At 35.4% G+C, this 18,672-nt stretch overlaps 1 protein-coding gene across 4 annotated transcripts in view; it reads left to right on the top strand.

Moving 5' to 3' along the window:
- LOC126857799 (protein madd-4) overlaps nt 1–18,672 on the top strand; it is a 205,070-nt gene that overhangs the window by 183,652 nt on the left and 2,746 nt on the right. For 2 of the 4 annotated variants that reach the window (XM_050607519.1, XM_050607522.1), the window contains exons 8-21: nt 654–756; nt 1,845–1,943; nt 9,498–9,639; nt 10,301–10,394; nt 12,397–12,791; nt 13,616–13,745; nt 14,294–14,504; nt 14,963–15,273; nt 15,346–15,473; nt 15,563–15,727; nt 15,984–16,138; nt 16,334–16,423; nt 16,595–17,863; nt 18,262–18,648. In XM_050607519.1, coding sequence (XP_050463476.1) covers nt 654–756; nt 1,845–1,943; nt 9,498–9,639; nt 10,301–10,394; nt 12,397–12,791; nt 13,616–13,745; nt 14,294–14,504; nt 14,963–15,273; nt 15,346–15,473; nt 15,563–15,727; nt 15,984–16,138; nt 16,334–16,423; nt 16,595–17,863; nt 18,262–18,648 — 3,679 coding nt within the window. The remainder of the gene's footprint in view (nt 1–653; nt 757–1,844; nt 1,944–9,497; nt 9,640–10,300; nt 10,395–12,396; nt 12,792–13,615; nt 13,746–14,293; nt 14,505–14,962; nt 15,274–15,345; nt 15,474–15,562; nt 15,728–15,983; nt 16,139–16,333; nt 16,424–16,594; nt 17,864–18,261; nt 18,649–18,672) is intronic. The other 2 variants (XM_050607520.1, XM_050607523.1) reach the window with 2 other exon arrangements.

Genomic DNA, 18,672 nt, shown 5'->3' with positions numbered 1-18,672 from the left:
TTTGGATTGATATATATATATATATATATTTTTTTTTTTTTTTTGAGGGAGATATATTTTTTTAAATATTGTTTTCTTTGCATTTTTATATTATATATTGCGTTAATTAATATCTATAATCAACTTTGCAATTCTACATAATTATGATGGAAAATGGACGAAGTAAAAACAGCAATTTTTTTGGCAAACCACGTGTGCAAACTTCTACCTCATATTTTGAAACTCGACAGTCCCATATTCCACGGTTCGTAAGTAACGCGAAAAGTCGAATGAAAAATAAATGTATCCCCACTAATATAAAAAAAGAGCAAGAAACGTACCAATGTGGAAACACTCGTTGCATTTTAAACACATTTCAAGCAATATGTCGCCTTCCTCAAACCATAAAATCATAAAACTTATATCGTGAGTGGCACACACGTTCATTCTTTTTTATACCAATCTTAAATAACGTAAAGACTCTTCCGCTCCTGTCGAATGTCGCACCGACAGCAGCAGAATATTAATCAGTTTTTGACGAGTGTACGATGTTTACGGCTTCGCTACGCATAGATGCAAGTAGCTGCATAATTTCGGTTCTGTAACAAATTTAACCTTATCTATATCTCCGTGATACCGTTGCTTTAAGCAATTTTCTTTTTCTGTTCTTTCAGATGGATGAGCGGAGAATGGAGCACGTGCAGCGCCAACTGCGGTGGTGGATCGCGAACGAGGTCCGTCTTCTGCACCGAGGAGAACGGGAACGAAACTACGAAGGTAAATTCGAAAGAAAGGGATTTTTTGATAATGACAAGAAATCAAAATTTTCGTTGGCTATATTTTCTTGATAATAATTCTGATAGAGTGCGATAAATTCGCTTATCTCTTAATAATCTTTAATTATCGATGTAATCGATATTTGTGGATTTAATCATTATTAATTAACATCATTATTAATTATCATCAAATTAATAATTTCGTTATTATTTTTTAGTGAATACCCTCATTAAATTAATACTAATCATTCATTATACAATTATAATTGTCGAGAAATTTATTATGAAAGAAGAACACATATTTTCTTCTAAATTTTTGATATTCACGTAAAGAATTCTAATTTAAAAGTCATATAGCTCAGTTATTTAAATTCGTCTAGCACATGCAAAATTAATATTGTCATATCAAAAAGTGGAGCGCTGTTTGAAAACTTCGAGGAATGTCACGTTTGCTGTCAGAAAAGTGTCAACGCGATGGAATCCGGCGGGATGTAAAGACAAATAAATCTTTCCGGAATAAATCTGCCAGCGCGCGATGCGAATCAGCGTTACGCGTGCACACGATAAAACGCCACATTTTTCACATTTCGCCACTGACGTTAGACACGCCGTAATTCCGCCGCGTTTCCGCGCGGACGTTAACCATTCCTCTCATCTCAGGAATTTTATGTCGTACACTTTCGTACTTGTCTGAGAGTCGCATTTACATACGCAGCCTGTCGCGTTTCTCACAACGATCTTGGAAGATTCCACAATCCTTAACCCAGTTCATTTCCGTTTAAACTCGAAGAGATGTGCTAGTCGTGAGTATACGTTGTCATTCCCAATAGTATCTCCCCATGTGACTCCAGAGTTCGCATTACACGTACATAAACCCACAATTTTCTCTAGATCTCTGATAAGAGAGAATGCAGTTCAGCTTTCTCTTATAACTCTCTTTAAAATGAACGCTGTTTTATAAACTTACCCTTTAACATTCGCGGTGTAGAAATAAGATATTTCGAATTTTCGAGAAATATTTTTTATCCACATGTAATAATTCGTTTATTTTTAGATCCTAGAATTAATATTAAATCCTTGTCATTGCAGCTACCCGACTACAAGTGCAGCGGCACACACAAACCGCGCACTCAGGAGACCTGCAACACCGTGTCCTGCCCGATGTGGGAAACCGATAAATGGAGCGAGGTGAGAGTGCATGAGATTTTACGCGAGTAAAATACGTTGTTGTACGCGCCAGTCGAGGTGTAGATGGAGACTTGGTATCTTTTAAGAGCGAAAACGTTAAGCTTTCTCTCGCCACAATCACGGATTTGGATGCATGCATCGGGTTCGGTCGCAAATACACCCATGTACGAACAAAGCGCGCAGCTCGCTATCTCAATTGCGAGTTTTACTGGCAGAACGTACTGGCCAGAGGGAAACAGGGTTAATGGCTGCGTACGATTTGCATGCTCTCTTTACCCTCCACATAAATGTTACTGGGTTGTTACGTGTGTGAAATGACCGATTTGACTTATACTTCGTAAAACGTTCCCTTCATATTAACATTCATTTATAATTATAATCAATATTATTACATTAATTATTATTTATTAAAGACGCAGTAATCAGTATGATTTTAATTTCTAACAGTTTACAATAAAAATAGAACATTTCATTATATAATTAATAAACAAGTCAATATTTAATTAATAATTGCTTCTATTGATGACTTGTTAATTTAAATGCATGTCAATATCTAAAAAAGAAAATAGCAATAGATCAAATAAATTAATAATGAGAAAATCGCCGATAGCAGTTTTATAGTTAGCTCGAGTCTTAGGATGTTACCAACGAGAGCCTGAAGTTCTTATAATTAGCGACTCATTTGAAGGTTTCTTGAATAATTTCAGCGCGCATCTCAAAGCTTGCGTTAAATTATCTGTAAATCCGAATCGCAGCGCTATTACATTATTACATGCTCGGACACAAACGCGGCATGGAAGGAAGCCTTTAATTATAAAACTCTGTTTCCCTCCCGTTCCATCCTTTCCGACAAGTCATAGTGTACGTAGCGTTTAAAGGCAAAGCCAAATTAACGGACTACGCGCGATTTACACGGTGCGCTTTTGACGATGGATACGTCAACGCGATTCAGGAACCGTATGAAAATGTAATCTCCCTTTCCTCTGCAATCGCGATATGTCCACGTTTCTCCGTGACAATGCGATTTTCTTCAAAAGCCCCGCGTGCACAATCGCCGTAATTGTGCATGAATGGACCGCGACTAGAAAGACGAATAAATTTACGTCCGATAAAGATGAGACGCTCCCCGTAAAGATCCCCGTTGATAAATGTGACAAAGTTTTTTTTCACAATTAATCTGTTATCGGGATATTAGATTCAATACGTTGTACGTTATTCTTGATTTTTGCGGAAAAGAATTCGCGTTGGATCGCGGTTAACGACGAGAGCGATCTGTTTTTATATCTCAAGCAGAATAAATTTCACCTAGTGGGCTCCGTTTTTCTTCGGTTCATTAGCTATCAAGAAAAAGCTCGACTACCCGTACGTTTTTATTCTATGTAATGACTTCGGGGCGTTTCTAAAGTGAACGCAGGAAGTCGATGAGTCATAGAAGATCGAAACATTCTCGCTATTAGTTGTGTATTTACATTCTTTGAATCTATATTGTTTTTTTTATTTTTCAAAATCACAAACTATAGCAATATAATATTTTTATAATTAATTTTGTATTAATATAATTTTATTGGGCAAAAATTATAAAATGGATGGGATCTAAATAGAATAGCGAATTCGAATGTATTATTCAAGTTCGAATTATAGATCAATTCGCAATAATATAATTTACTTTATATATTTGAGCGAACTCGTTTCGACATAAAATTATTTCTATTCACTCGTTTTAGATAATTTAGGTACTTTATATTGAAACGAAGTTTTATGGTTTTTATATATATTCGTATTACGTCCTTATATTTTGACTGAAAAAGAAATATGTATATATATATATATATATATATATATATATATATATATATATAAAATTATGTTAAATATAACTTTCTATATTTTTAATTTTGCATTTGATCTTTCTAAAGCAGATATCGATTCTACATTAATTCTTCAACTTAAAAGCTCTTTAAATATAAAAAGAGACTCTAGTTCTATAATTTAATAAGAAATTCTTACGTCTTTATATAAAGCACAGAGAGAAAGAAAGAGAGAGATGAAATATCTATAATATATGTATATAAATTGATATTTTTGCGCGAATAGAAGAACTATTGATTCGACTCAACAAAAATGGCTCTAATATCCATTTCAAGATACTCTCGAGAAGAGTATCGAGATTTTAGCTCGCACTTTTGCTCTATATGAGAAGAGAGAGAAAAGACTACTTATTTTTCTTTTTAACACAAACGGTTGTATCGAGTAGCAGACGAACGTGGATAAAACGGCGCTCTCATTCACGCGGCACCGTCGTTTGCCCGACGACTAAATCGGATTTCTTCGAAGCCGAAGAATCGCCCGAGCGGAACATCATTCGCAGCGAACGGCGACGACGAATCCTCTTCCACGGCATGAAAGAGAACGCGTTCTTACTGTCGCACGAAGATCTGGCGTAAAAATGGCGACAGACTGCAAACTACCTCACCTCCGTGCCGACCCGTGTACGAATTACGTTTAAACTGCGCGAGTAGGCGGATGCACGAGAACGAAACTTGACGTCTCTCTTTGCACGCGAAATGTCTTCCAAGTTTACCACTACTTTTAGCCATACTCTTTTCTCCTAAAGCTCTTTGAGGATGCTCTAGGCGACATCAGCCACTAACATCAAACAGAACAATTTAGTCGTCAAATAACCGCCTTTCTACGCTTTTCGCACATTTCTTTTCCGTTCCATCAAATTCTGGTGAGAGACAACCCCGCTGCCCTTCTTTCCATAGCAAAGCCGAAGATAAGAAGAGAGAAAAGGAGGAAGCTATACTGACGTAAAGAGCTCTTACCGATTCGAGAGAGAAATTGAGACACTATGATAGACGCAGTTATATAAGAGTATAGATAGAAAATCAAGGATGCACGACTATTCTAAATATATAAACGATTCGCGAATGATTCAAAGATACGTGAATCTGCTATTATTCCTTAAAATTGCAACATATGAAACCAAACCAATAAATTTTTTTCTTTGTATTATTCGCAAAAAAAAATGAAGTGTTTCTTTTAAAGATGACGACGAAAGACGAATATGAGGAAAATTCATGACGTGTTTACAATGGAACAATTTCTTATTTCATTCACTTCAACATCGCATCTTAGAAAATCAAGGAAGAAAAAAGCCGATAAATCTTCTTTTCTACATTATTTTTTGTTTACTTCGTCGCTCATTAAATTATTGTGGAAAAAAATAAGATTACATTTCTCAAGAGAGGTAATAAGAAGTAGCGAAATACGCATACATATTTGCCGGCAGCGTTTTTCGTGGCATTTCGAGAGGAGAAACGAAAGAAAATGTGGGAAATGCAAAAGAGACAAACGGGAGCGTATATGTAGATATTTTATCAAGAAAAAGACTCACGTGGCTCGACAAAGTTCCTTGGGCGAATGGTGCATACATATGCGTATTGTATGCACACGCTCGCGATCGACAAGCTCATTGTCTATATATCGCAAAAGGTCATCGTCGCTGAAAACATCCGATCTTCGACCCCGAAAGAGCGTCATTGCTAACGTTGCACATCGCCGCGTTCTCGTAACGAAGGCGATTCAGATATCGAGGCTGCTGCAATTCTCGATGCAACTCGACTCGGCGGCGCCCACGTGGGCGTCTCTCGACGTTCTTCTTGGCACGATCGTTCAGCACAATCGTTAGTTTCTTGCTCCTATGGCTGGTCGAAAATCGAGATAGTTGCTGGAGGCATTCCAGAACTTTGTGATTTTGGCGTACTCGAGATTTAACCACGCGCGTCTCGATTAATGCTAGAGCAGCAACTTCTGCCCCGTCAGGTAATTTTCTATTTCGTGAAATAGAATAAAGGATATAAAAGTATATTGAATTAAAATACTCCGAAAGTTCAGGAAAGATAGAAATATAATTCTCTCATTTTTCTATTTAAAAAATAATTGACATAATTTTTATTCTATTTCAAATACAAGAAGAAGCATGCAAATAAGCGATTGAAAAAGGCAACAATCTAGTTGATTTAATTTAATTAAAATAATTTATTCTAAATTCTCGATTCGACCGATTACAGTTTAATTTCACTATATTTTCATTACTTTGACCTAAAAACTTAAAATCAACGCTGTTTTAATAAAAAAAAAAAAGATTTTACGTTTATCAAGTCTATAAACTATCTAGATGTTATAAAATTTATTTAAGATTAAAAAAGAACACATGAGAAGAATTATGGAGGGCGGATGTGCCAGAGTTATCATAAAACGTCTGCATAAAACATAGGGAATTCCGATGAATTTATGGTGATAACCGGAATGCGCATTTACCGATGTTCCGTCGCGTGTGAATGCATGCAGTTCAAATAAGCACGGTATACATATATTGCATAATTCTCGAAACGGTGACGCTTATGTCAGTTTTCTGGCATATTTTCTGGCGCAATGCTCGACGACGACCCGCTTTCCCTCTGTTTCTCTCCCCAGCGGTCCAGCTTCTCATCGCAATAGACGCTTACATGAAAATCGATACATTACCTGGAAGCCTTCCAGAATTTTCATTGTGCGAGACTCATCGCGAATCTAGTACCTCACGAATCGCTCTGATTGCCTCGAAATTTGCCGACGTGAAATGACGATGCGAGTACACTCGCGAATTGAAAGAGAATCTCGTCAAGATTAGAACGTACTAATAGTTGCACACACACGCTATTCGCAATCTCTGGTTTTGCAACAAACGCGAACCACACATGCGAATTACGCATTGTTTGGATAACTTTATGATGGATGCGGGCGCTTTAACGTCCGACAAACTTCCGCTTCTGAGGTGAACGCGCACCTCGAACGTTTTTCACTTTCTTTAAGATGTTATTCAAATTTATTCCGCAATAAAAGTGTCGCGCGACTTTACATGACCGACAACGCGCGGTACTTATCTACTTGGAATTCCTCCAACTCTCTCGACGGCTGAGCGCACATCTCGGTTCTTTGAATCACGGTGCTTTGTATGAAAGGATTCAGTTCGAGAGAATCGAAAGCTTTTCTCAAATATTTTTTTTATTTTTTTCCAGATAGCTCATTGTATGTACGCATTAACTTGCCAATTCGCAATTATATTTGCAATTATAATAATATTTCTAACGATCATAAAAGGTATAAAAGATTTAGACACAGAGAGATATAGATGTTAAATATTAGAAAAAAAAACGCGAAAAAGATATTCTTGGAGATAGATCTGTCTGAGAGTCAATTGCGTTAGGAAATCTCTGTGAATCGCAAACTTTGTGTCCGGTTACACATTGAGAATTCCCGCTGTGGGTAAAATTGCTTCTCATGATCCTCGAGAATACAACCTCGTTGCATAAATAAGGACATGACGATGAACGTCCGGGAAGATAACAGTAAAGAATGACATTTGTACGAGTTTTCGTGAACGTCTCCCGTCTCTCCCGAGCGAACTAAAGTTTCTCGGCAGATACGTGAAAGGAAAAATCTCCGCAACTTCCCTGCGGAATGTAGACGTCATGCTTTATTCATGAGGTCGCTAAATGCGATCCGTTGCACTCAATGTGTATTTATTGCGATAACCGCCGCGTGTAAGGTGCAATATTTTGCTGGCCATGTATTACGATACTGCTTTATACATGAGATCTCAAAGTTCATTTCCCTTTTTTTCTCAATCTGTTTGCATAGAATGAATTCCAAAAAATTCAAAGGTATATTAAATAATAAAATAATAAAAAATAATATTAAAATTATAAAATAAAATAATAAAATTTTATTATCAAGTCATGTTAAGTCCTCATATAAATTATAAAAATAATAAATAAATTGTAAATTATAAAATAATTATAAAATATAAAATAAATAAATTATAAATTATAAAAAAATTAAATATATTAATAAATATTCTATCTATAATATTTAATATGAAAATTTATATATTTTTAACATAAATTGTGATTTTACTTATTTAAAAAAAAATGAAATTTTATTACAAGTCGAGTCTTTTTTTAAAAGAGAATGATACGTAGTACAGTAAAGTATATTTATACGATTGACGATATACACATATCATTTCTATCTTTCGAAGAATGTTATTTATCTCTCGCGAACAAACAAATCGCTATCCCATTACGCTCATTCGCACACATACCAATGAGTGTATTACGCGGAATACGCAGGTAAAGCGGATAAATCTTCCCAGTCATGTGCAGGCGAAAGTGTGCGGTGCCCATGATTTACGGCACTTCATTTCTGATCGATACACAATGGCCCGTCCCCGTTCGCTTTCCAGAACCGGCAGCATCCCGAATGGCGCTCTTTCTGCTAGCGATACATAAAGGGCTTGGTGCCCGTCAGCGTAGCACGGTAATGATTTCATCTCGTGGAGCACAGGGAAGCACCCCTGAGAGAAGACAGAAATTGATAGATTTCTCTCTTTTGTGAGCACCCGGGAGCCATGCAAATATTGAACTGAAAGCACGGGGCTCCTTAAAGCACTCCCCTCTCTCCGCTTATCGAGACTCTTTCCGAGTTATATAGCTCGACCATGAAAAGCAAAGACAGACGGAGAAAGATGAAGGATGAAGAAGAGTGGAGGACCGGGATAAAGACTGGAATGAGAAGACGGTGGTGTGGAGAAGGCGACGGGGAAAGCACGGTGGCTAAGTTGAGTAGGTTTCCGCTTTTCCTTTCGTGTGTCACCTCTTTCCACCTTCGACGTCCCGGACGATAACTCCCACATCCGAGCACTTTCTTTATTGTCTTCCACATTTTCGTATTTCCTTCTCTCTTTCCTTCTTCCATTATCTCTTTTCTGTCGATTCCTTTCGCCAGTTCCGTCTTTGTCCCGGTACTTTCCTCCCATCTATCTCTCTCTTTCTCGATTTCTCTCTCTCTCCTCTCTTTGCAGATTTCATTGCGAGCGAGAAACTTTGAGAATGCAACATCTCTCGAATGAGACTTTTCGGCTTCGATGAAATGAGAACCGAAAATAGCAATCCGGAATTTTAAATTAAACTGTGCTCCGATATTAGCCTGCCATGGAATGTGGTGTTTCGTGCAGAGTTGTCGGGCCATTAATGCGCCGCGAGGAGTTTGCATCTTTTCCTATTTTCGAAGAAGAGCGATATCTGGAATTTTGTCTTCCGAATTATCTCCCGTCAAACAAACATTTGTTCTCATTAAATCTCATTAAATTATAAGAAGTAAATTACAAATTATATAAGACTCTTTTTATGCCTCGTACATATTCATTAAATATATTTTATAAGAATAATATTGATAAAATAAGTATGTAAAATATGTCACGCGTATTCATGACGTTTATTGTCTATAATCGTAAGACAATCTTTGCACATATATGTTACATATTAATTATCTCTATTGATTTACTTAAATGAAATTGTAATTGTTTTAGTTCACAAATTAATTTCTGAAATATGAATTTTGCTGTTATTTTTATAAGCTGTTTATATTATTCCGCGCTTCTTATCGGCCCGTATTGCGTCTCATTACAATTCCACGCGAAGTGTGCATTTTAACTTTTTATTTATGCAGTGCTCCGTGACCTGTGGCACCGGAATACGGACGAGGACGATCGAATGCAGAGACGGTGTTGGTGCCATCTCCAGGGACTGCGACCCCGCGGAACGTCCTCATACCGAACAGGAATGCAAGACGAGCGTCGCTTGTCCCACGTGTAATTGCGTTATGTCTGAGTTAAACTCGTATTGGATCGCGAACGGCAATTTAACGTGCCATAAACGACGATATCTGAAAATTCATATGCAATATTCCGTAAACTAATTACGCGGAGAATCAGAGACCGATCTATGTGAAAACTAATGAAATTTCAGCTCCTCAAGCTCCGAAGTCTATCAGAGGAATTTCAATATCCAATAAATTTCTTAAGAAACAATCGTCAATATTCTTAGATTATTACGTGTAATTTGGAAAGAACATACCTTTCTTTGAAAATACTTTTTTATGTTGCTGATAAATATTCCTTCAAAATTATTACATTTACGACTTGCAAGTCGATTTGCTTTGAAATACAATATTAATTTTCAGATTCAAAACATTGCAATAAAAACAAATTTTTTTTATTAGTGCCAAGTATTTTTTAGATTGTATTAAGTTTCATGATGTTGTTGTTGGTCGAATACAGCGTGTTGTTTATTGGTCGAGCAATATAGCAAAGTTTTGACAATTTATAAACTGAGGATTTGACGGGCTTTATCGTGCGGAACAAACTTTAGAAATAAAGTCCCAGGCGAGCCAGAAAAATATCGGGAGACGCGGTTATCGTGTGCAAAGGGAATATGCATAGAAAATGAGATGGCATACGAAATGTTATTTAGATGGAGACGGTATGACGCAGCCCCTGGTGCAACAGTATCCGCTATCCCCGGTGTCGGAGAAGTTGATGGACCAGCCAGTACCTTCCGAATCAACGTAAGTAGTACTTTCCAATATATTCAATATCTATTGCATATATTTACATCAGTGTTTTCAACTATCCAGTAATTTACAATATATCGACATTAGAAATCTTATTAACAATAAGTTGCACTCTATTTTAAACAATTACTGTGCACGAATAAATAAATAATCTAGCATAACAACAAATCAATCTGGTAGACAGGAATAGAAAATTATAAGAATAAAGAATCGAAAAACTGCATATATATAATTATAGCCAAATTAGTGCAACATTAAAAATTTTTCCCTTTTCATTCATAATAAAATTTATATTATCAAATTATAAATAGATTTATTTATAACGCTTGAAATTGAAGAGTATTCTGTAAATTTATCTCGATGAATATAGATGGATAACGTATTTTTTTTTTTTTTTTTTTTTTCTACAATAAGATTCGAAAAATATAAATATATTTTATTTGATTTAATTTAAGATCTAATTTAGGTAATCTTCGCAAAGCCACTAAACGATTAATTCATCAAATTTTTGGTTCGTATTAACTTTCCGTTTCACTATAATCCTCGCGGAATATGTAATATCGATCGCAATTCGAGAACAATGGTAGCAGCTTTAGAACAGCCGTTACTACCGTAGAGAAATTCCATAAGATGTTGGACCTAGATTCTCTTCAGTCAGCGCTTATAACTTTCTCTGTGTGGTGTTATCTGACAATTTCCTCGTAGCTTTAGCACCTATAACGCGTCATTTAACCCTTCCGTTATCAAATCGAATTCATCTATCATAAATTTTGGATGACGATGAGTGGGGACAAAATTTCAGCTGCATTTATTTAAACATAATCGTATTCGTGCAATAATCTAATCCTTTCTAAATAAAATTATTTAAATTTATTATCTTCTAAAGAATTTTTGTTTTGTTTTATCCCAAAAAGAGAAATTAATTTTAAATAATTTCCAATAAATATAGCTCAATGGAATTTGATGTATAGCTTAAAAAAGAAAAATGTATCCCTGGATTCAGAAAACATTGACGTGAAATAACATTGTTAACGATATACATCGAAATCCTTTTTCTGAAATTAGTAAAATAAATCGAAGCATTTGTGGCTAACAAATTACTTACTGACGTGAAAAATTATTCACCCACAAATCAATTAGAATGCTTTGAATGAGAATTATATTAAAAATAAACAATAAAAACATATACAATAGAAATAAATACACATTATATATAGAAATATAATAAACGTGTGAAACAATATTCATTTAATTTGAAACTATGGTATTTGTTGAATAAATAAAAATATTGAAAGTAATGTAATGAAGGTATAAAGTTTTATTAATTAAATCTCTCTCTCACACATACATATATAATATTGATTTAGATCATGTTAAAATAATGTCATTATAGTACAATGAGCTTAATGAAAAAAAGAATGAATGTACATTCAAGTACTTTATTTAATCTGAGTATTATTGGATATCTCTGCTAGGATTACAATTGATATAATAAATAAATAAATGTTCACTGCATCTCTTTACATTATTATCTTTATGAATATACACATACTCGCATATATTGAATCTAATAATATAGTATTTGTGTATGTGTATGTGACTCCTAATAATGTAAATTATCATATCAAATCAAAAACAGAGTTAAATTATTATAAAATATTGTAATAATAAGACACACATGTGTGTATGATGTTCGTAAGCTATACATCAAATATCAATTACAGTCTCGATTGAATTTGTTTTTTCTCAGAAAAAAAATTAGATATTTTCTACAGCCGCGTATCTTAAATAAAAAATAATTTATATACGCTTTAAATCTTTCTCTTAAGTGCTCGTACTGAAAGTGGGTTACCAAATCTTGCGCGCCCATCACATTTTTCATCCTTCCCTGACCTAAAATCCCAGTTACCGGAGTTTTCGGCCGGATGCGTCTTTTTATCATGTTATATCTTATGCCAATCCGGGAGATATCAATAATGAGATTTTTGGATTTTAGGTATATAGCCGAGGAATGGTCCCCTTGCAGCGTCACCTGCGGCGAGGGTGTCAGGCATAGGGAGGTGCGCTGCAAGATATTTCTCGAGTTCAGTCAAACCATTGCCAAACTACCCGACAACCAGTGCTCCGGTCAGAAGCCCGCCGAAACGGAGAAATGCACGATGGAGCCGTGCGGCTTACTGGAAAACAGTTTGTCCTACAGAATCGACACTATCGGTGACAGCGGATACGCCGAATCAAGTTTGACAGATACATATAGTAGATCATCGTCGGGCAGTTCCGTCGGAAGCGGCTACGACAGCGGCATCAAAGTCGCCCCAGGTAGCGAGGTACAGACTACATACTCGTGGAAGGAAACTGGTTATACCCCCTGCAGCGCCACTTGCTTAGGAGGTAACGAACACGCGATTATTTGCTAAGATTGCTTCTGATATCCTAGGATGTATCGAACGGATAAGACATCACCACTCGGGTAGTCCGGATTTCAAATTCGATCCGTTATATATGAATTTTAAATGATAGATAACTTTTATTGAAATTTGCTTTAATTATGTTGACCTTATATTATGAAACGAGAAAAACAGAAAGTTTAAAAGATTGTTGATTTATTTTTTAGATACAATTTATGAATATTCTTATATATATGCGCTTGAATAAAATTCAATTACTACATAAATTTATTTAAAGATTTTTTTCTCTAAAAAATTACATAATTTTTAAAACTTTAAATCCTATACTTTTACTACTACTATTTAAATATATTTAAATATATTTAAATATTTAATATTTTCATTTACATTTAAATATTTAATATTTTCATTTACATTTAAATATTTTCATATTTTCATTAGATGAGATACATCTTAATATCTTTTAATTAGTAAAACGATTTAATTTTTTTATTTTTCTTATTTTGATATTCCATGATTTTTTATACAGTGTTTATAAACGAAATATGAGAGCATTACATAGGTTGTGCAAAGCTGGCATGAATCGTTTATCGAATAGGATTAGCGAAACAAATTTAATTCGTCGACATACCCGGGCAAAATCGATGTCATTGTGCAATTAACAGCGCTCAAGTATAATCGTATTAAGATTAGTCTGTGTCGACTAACGCGATACAAAGGGTGAACGTACGGTCCGGGCGGATTATCTGTAGTTTACGGCGGATTCTGTGCGTTTACGTATTATGCATGCATACATCTCTTTTATAGGTGTTCAAGATCTTATTATAAACTGCGTGCGTGACGACACAGGGAAAACCGTGACGCCGCTTTTATGCACCGCAGAAACGAAACCAGAGGCAAGGATACGAGTTTGTAACGATCATCCGTGTCCGCCCAGGTAAAGTAATTGCAACCAATATTGATCAACAGATATCGATTTAATGCATAGATGTTAGAATATGCTTCACATTACATAATGCTCGTTTAATCCCAGGTATACTCTGCTATAATATCATTCCTTCCTTAAACTATCGAACGTATCAACTTTTGCTTTCGCTTGTAACAAAAGATTTTTTTCATTAAATATTTAATTTTCTTAACGAGAGAAACATAGTACGTTTTATGAATATCATTCCGCGTACATTAATATTATGAGAAACAAAGATTCAGAGAAGAAAAGAATCGTATTTTTTTACGATGCTATTTATTGATCTTTTTCTCATTTTGTAATCTATTTTTTTATCCTATCTTTACAATACATGTAAAATATTCGAATAATATATGCATTATACATAAGATAGATATATATATTATTATATAAACTTATATGCCACACATGTGTGGTTGACAAAAGTGTAATTATGCTGTGACGCACACACAATCCTCTCAGGCAAACTATTTCCGCGTTATCTTTTCTGACAAATGTGTCATTATCTGCGTCCACAGATGGAACTATAGCGAATTCTCCACATGCATGAGCCCCTGCGGTATTGGTATACAGACACGTGATGTTACCTGCATCCACGAGGTGACACACGGCACCGGCAAAGCAGTGCCCGTTCCAAATTACATGTGTCCGCAACCACCGCCCGCCGACAGACGATACTGCAATGTCTGGGATTGTCCTATCAAGTGGAACATAGGAGAATGGGGCAAGGTATATACATATATTTCTACATATTATGTGTAAGGATTTAAAAATAAATAGGAAAAAATTCTTTGTTACACACGAAGCGGAATAGCAGTACAAATAATTCTCCTCATTCGACAAATCACAATTTTATAATAAAAGTATTTAATGTATAAGAATGAAAAATACCTATTCATAATTTTGTAAAAAAAATTAATCTCACACACACACACATCTCAAAATAATTATGTGCAGAAATTGAAAAATTTTAATAGTATTGATATTTCAACCATTTTTTAATTTCTATATTTATTTTTCATAACAATTTTTTTTTATTAAATTATTTATCTAAAATTTCAAGATTACAGCTGTCTGATGTTTTATGTTTATTTATAATAGCATGTCTTAATAATTTATATCAAATAAAGCATATTTGAAAACTCTCTAAATTTCTCCGATGATTTGAATTAATGGGACAATTTTAGTGTTCAAAAACGTGCGGCGGTGGTGTGAAGAAACGAGATGTAGTCTGCGAACAAATAATGGCGCAAGGTCGTAAGCAGAGTCGCGAGGAACGTGAATGTCCAGCTCAAAAGCCATCCAGCGAAAAACCTTGCAATACCAGAGCCTGTCACAATTCAGATTTAAGTGTGCTACCAATAATCACTAGTTTGAATACGACATACAATCAAACGGATATTAATGCGAAGGTGGATTTAAAAATCGGCGGAATCGCCAAGATTTTTCAAGGGACATCTTCTATCAAAATTCGCTGTCCTGTCAGAAAGTTCGACAAGTAAGTGCAAGCTGTGTGATTTTATTAAAATAATATTTATTTAGGATAGATGCATAATAATAATGTTATCAGAGCACAGATCGTATGGATGAAAGACAACAAAGAGTTACGGAAATCAAGAAAATACAAGATTAGCAGGAAGGGAGCTTTGAAGATAATCGATATAGTTTCTTCTGATTCAGGAATATACGCTTGTATTGGTAAACGATCTGTCTCGTCTGTCATATTTTACGTTTATCTCAATTTCGATATATGTATTACTATGAAAAATGCAATGGTAATTTTCTAGCTGGAGATTCGCACGCAGAAACGCAGTTGATAGTGAAATTTCGTTCCAAAGAACAGATAAGTAGTGAAGAATATTTACGACTCGGCAATTCTGTTCACCTACAACGGAATGCGAATCTGGATTCTGCACCAGCGAATTCGGGCGAAAGCCCTTACGATCATGCAGGTGAGCGAAATATACGAACTTTAAAATGAAAAAAAAAAAAAATTATATATATATATATATACACAAATAAAAGTAACAATTTTATCGAAGCTTTAGACACTTTTGTCTATGTCGAAATATTATTTTGAAAAAATTAAGAAGTTTGAAATCATATCTATTTTTTGAAAAAAAATAATAAAACTGCAAAATTATAAATTCTAAAAATGATTGAAATTTGTTAGTAATAGATATTTAATTTCATTGATCTTTTTCGTAGCGGTCTACGGAAACCGTTTTGACAGCGAGGATCTCAGCCATGAACGTGCGTTTCCTAGCAAACCAACAAGAAAACCCCCAAAAAAGAAAACTAGTCCCGCTCCGTCAGATGCCACGGTGATGCAAAAAGAACACACTGTTACCTCTTTCAATCAGGTACACAGACTATAGATCCTATCAAAAATTGTCTCTTTCGATGCTAATATTTTGCGTGTATCTTGACATTGCTTAACAAATCACGCATGAAACTTGTTAAACTAACTTTCTGGTGATGGTTCTTATATTCTTTGCTTTGCACTCATGGATTAACTTTCCTTGATGTCGACTATTCGATATTTGACTATCAATCAGCCGGGATATCATGAATCTGTGGAATCACCCGTTACGTCAAGTGCTTCTGCTCTTGTACCACACTTGAGCTATTTGGTATCAAGCTTGAAGGTAAGATGTTAATATCTGAGCAAACTTGACGAACATATGACGCGGGTTTATCTATTTGTATCTGTATTTCTACCGCTACTGTATAATAAATTTTTGACATTTTACTCTCTCGACATACATTCGTTACATTCTGTCAAATTTAATGTTCGATATTAACGCGCTTTATGATAGGCCTATTGGCCGTTCCGCAGCGAAATGGCCACAAGTAATAATCACAAGGTCATTACCACGTCATTCGGGGATGAACATAAAAGATTGGCGGCGACGAAGCACAGAATGTCTAATAAGAAGACCGACTTCGTGTATCAAAGTCTCGAAGATAACTTTGACAATCTGTACCGCAACACAGCTATTCCTGACGAGACTTTTGGCCCAGACGAAGAGCGAATATTCATCGACGTCGATCCCTATGACTTGAATGAATCTATATTCGGGCTACAAAACGGCGATGTCAAATCGACGTCCTATATAATGGAGAAAGTGGATACCGAGGTTAATACGAACTCTGATATTGATTATATCGAGGAATCGCTAAAAAATGTGAAACGGCAATGGCAAGAGTCGCGAAACGAGTACAAAGATCAATGGAGTACCACGCCCAAAAGTCACGTTCAGAGTAGAGTTATGACCGAGTCCGTTACGCCTCCGCGAAATAGTGGGATGGATGTGTATTATGTCGAAGAGTCGAGCACGAAAAAGGAAATATTCAAGGAGAGGAGTAGTCTTATTGACGATAGTGAGAAGTCTATCAATCACGACGCCTACGGAAACTTGAGAAAAGATTCATCAATCATCACTTCGACAATGATGTCTAGAAGTCTCGAGGATAAGTTAAGAATACCGGAATCGGACCACCGTAGTTTAAACCGTGCAAATAAGACAATTGAATATAGTGATGCGTTTGAAGAGGAGTTAGATAAGCGAAAAATCGAACCATATGTGGAAAATCATACGACAGATTATACAATCGTACGATTTCCAGTTAGTAGAGACCTGGAAAATAAAGCAAAAGATGACGCGACGTTGATAGATGATTGGAAGTCGCGGTTGTTGGAAGTTGTTGGAGAAGATCCTGATAAATACGCAAAAAACTTATCTCGCAATCAAGAGGATCATTCTGGTTCTGTAGAGAAGACCTCTTTAGTTAATGTAAAAGAGACCTCTAACGAAAGACAACGTACGGCCGATGAAGATAAGCCTGCGAATGTTTTGACCTCCACTGTAATGAGAGTAGATAATACAACGAAAGATCCTGTTGTGGAATCACTCGCTGCATTAGGTAAGAGTCTTGATTTGATGAGTTATATTGCCTTGATAGTTAATGGTTCAATAATTAAACGAAAGACTTATAATGCAGCTGCGGACAATGTTCTGATGTTTGAATGGATCACGACTGACTGGTCAAAATGTTCTCAAACTTGCGGAGGAAGCGGATTTCAGGTAAGTTTTTCCATGATTAACTTCCATGATTAACAGGTAAGATCATAATTAATTTTAATTGGAAAATTTATAATTTTTTAAAATTTATCAAAGAAAAAAATGTGTAAATCGGTTAATATCATCGTTAAACAACTGTCTAAGAAATATTTGAAAATAAGTTATGTTTAAAAAACATTAAAATATTCTTGATGATAACTATTACAAATATATTTGTTCATTTTATTGATTATCTTTTTTCCTTTTACATAATACTATCTTTAAATCTTATCGATAAATAGATTCATATAACAAGTAATAATTAAATAAATTTAAATAAATTAATTAAGTAAATTTTAAAAATAATAATCTCACATTATAATAACGAAAAATTATTTATTACGAAACGTTTATTTCCACAGATGCGAGGTGCACAATGTACAGTACGATCAAAAAGATTGGACGGCGATTCCAAACCCTCGCCGGCAACAGTTATCGGTCAAAAATTATGCGAGGACGCCGGACATCCCGTACCCCAGAAGGTAAGACCTTGCGGAAGGGGCAGGTGTCCTCAATGGCACGCGACAGAGTGGACCCCGTGCGAAACATCGAGATGCTTCAATTGGAAAACAGCGATGCAGAAACGAGACGTTAGCTGCCGTTTGGTGTACGATACGGAAGAAGACGGTCAAAAGAATTTCACGTTGGTGGATCCGGGCAAATGCGACGAAGCCACGAAGCCGTTACAAAGACAGGAATGCTACAATGATGCTTGCAAAGGTGTCTGGAGAGTCGGCGAATGGACTGAGGTAAATAAGATTAAAAATATGATG

Source organism: Cataglyphis hispanica, chromosome 23 (assembly GCF_021464435.1).
Source record: "Cataglyphis hispanica isolate Lineage 1 chromosome 23, ULB_Chis1_1.0, whole genome shotgun sequence".
Taxonomy (NCBI): Eukaryota; Metazoa; Arthropoda; class Insecta; order Hymenoptera; family Formicidae; genus Cataglyphis; species Cataglyphis hispanica.
The sequence above is the reverse complement of the archived record's forward strand: the minus strand, read 5'-3'. Positions and strand labels throughout refer to the sequence as shown.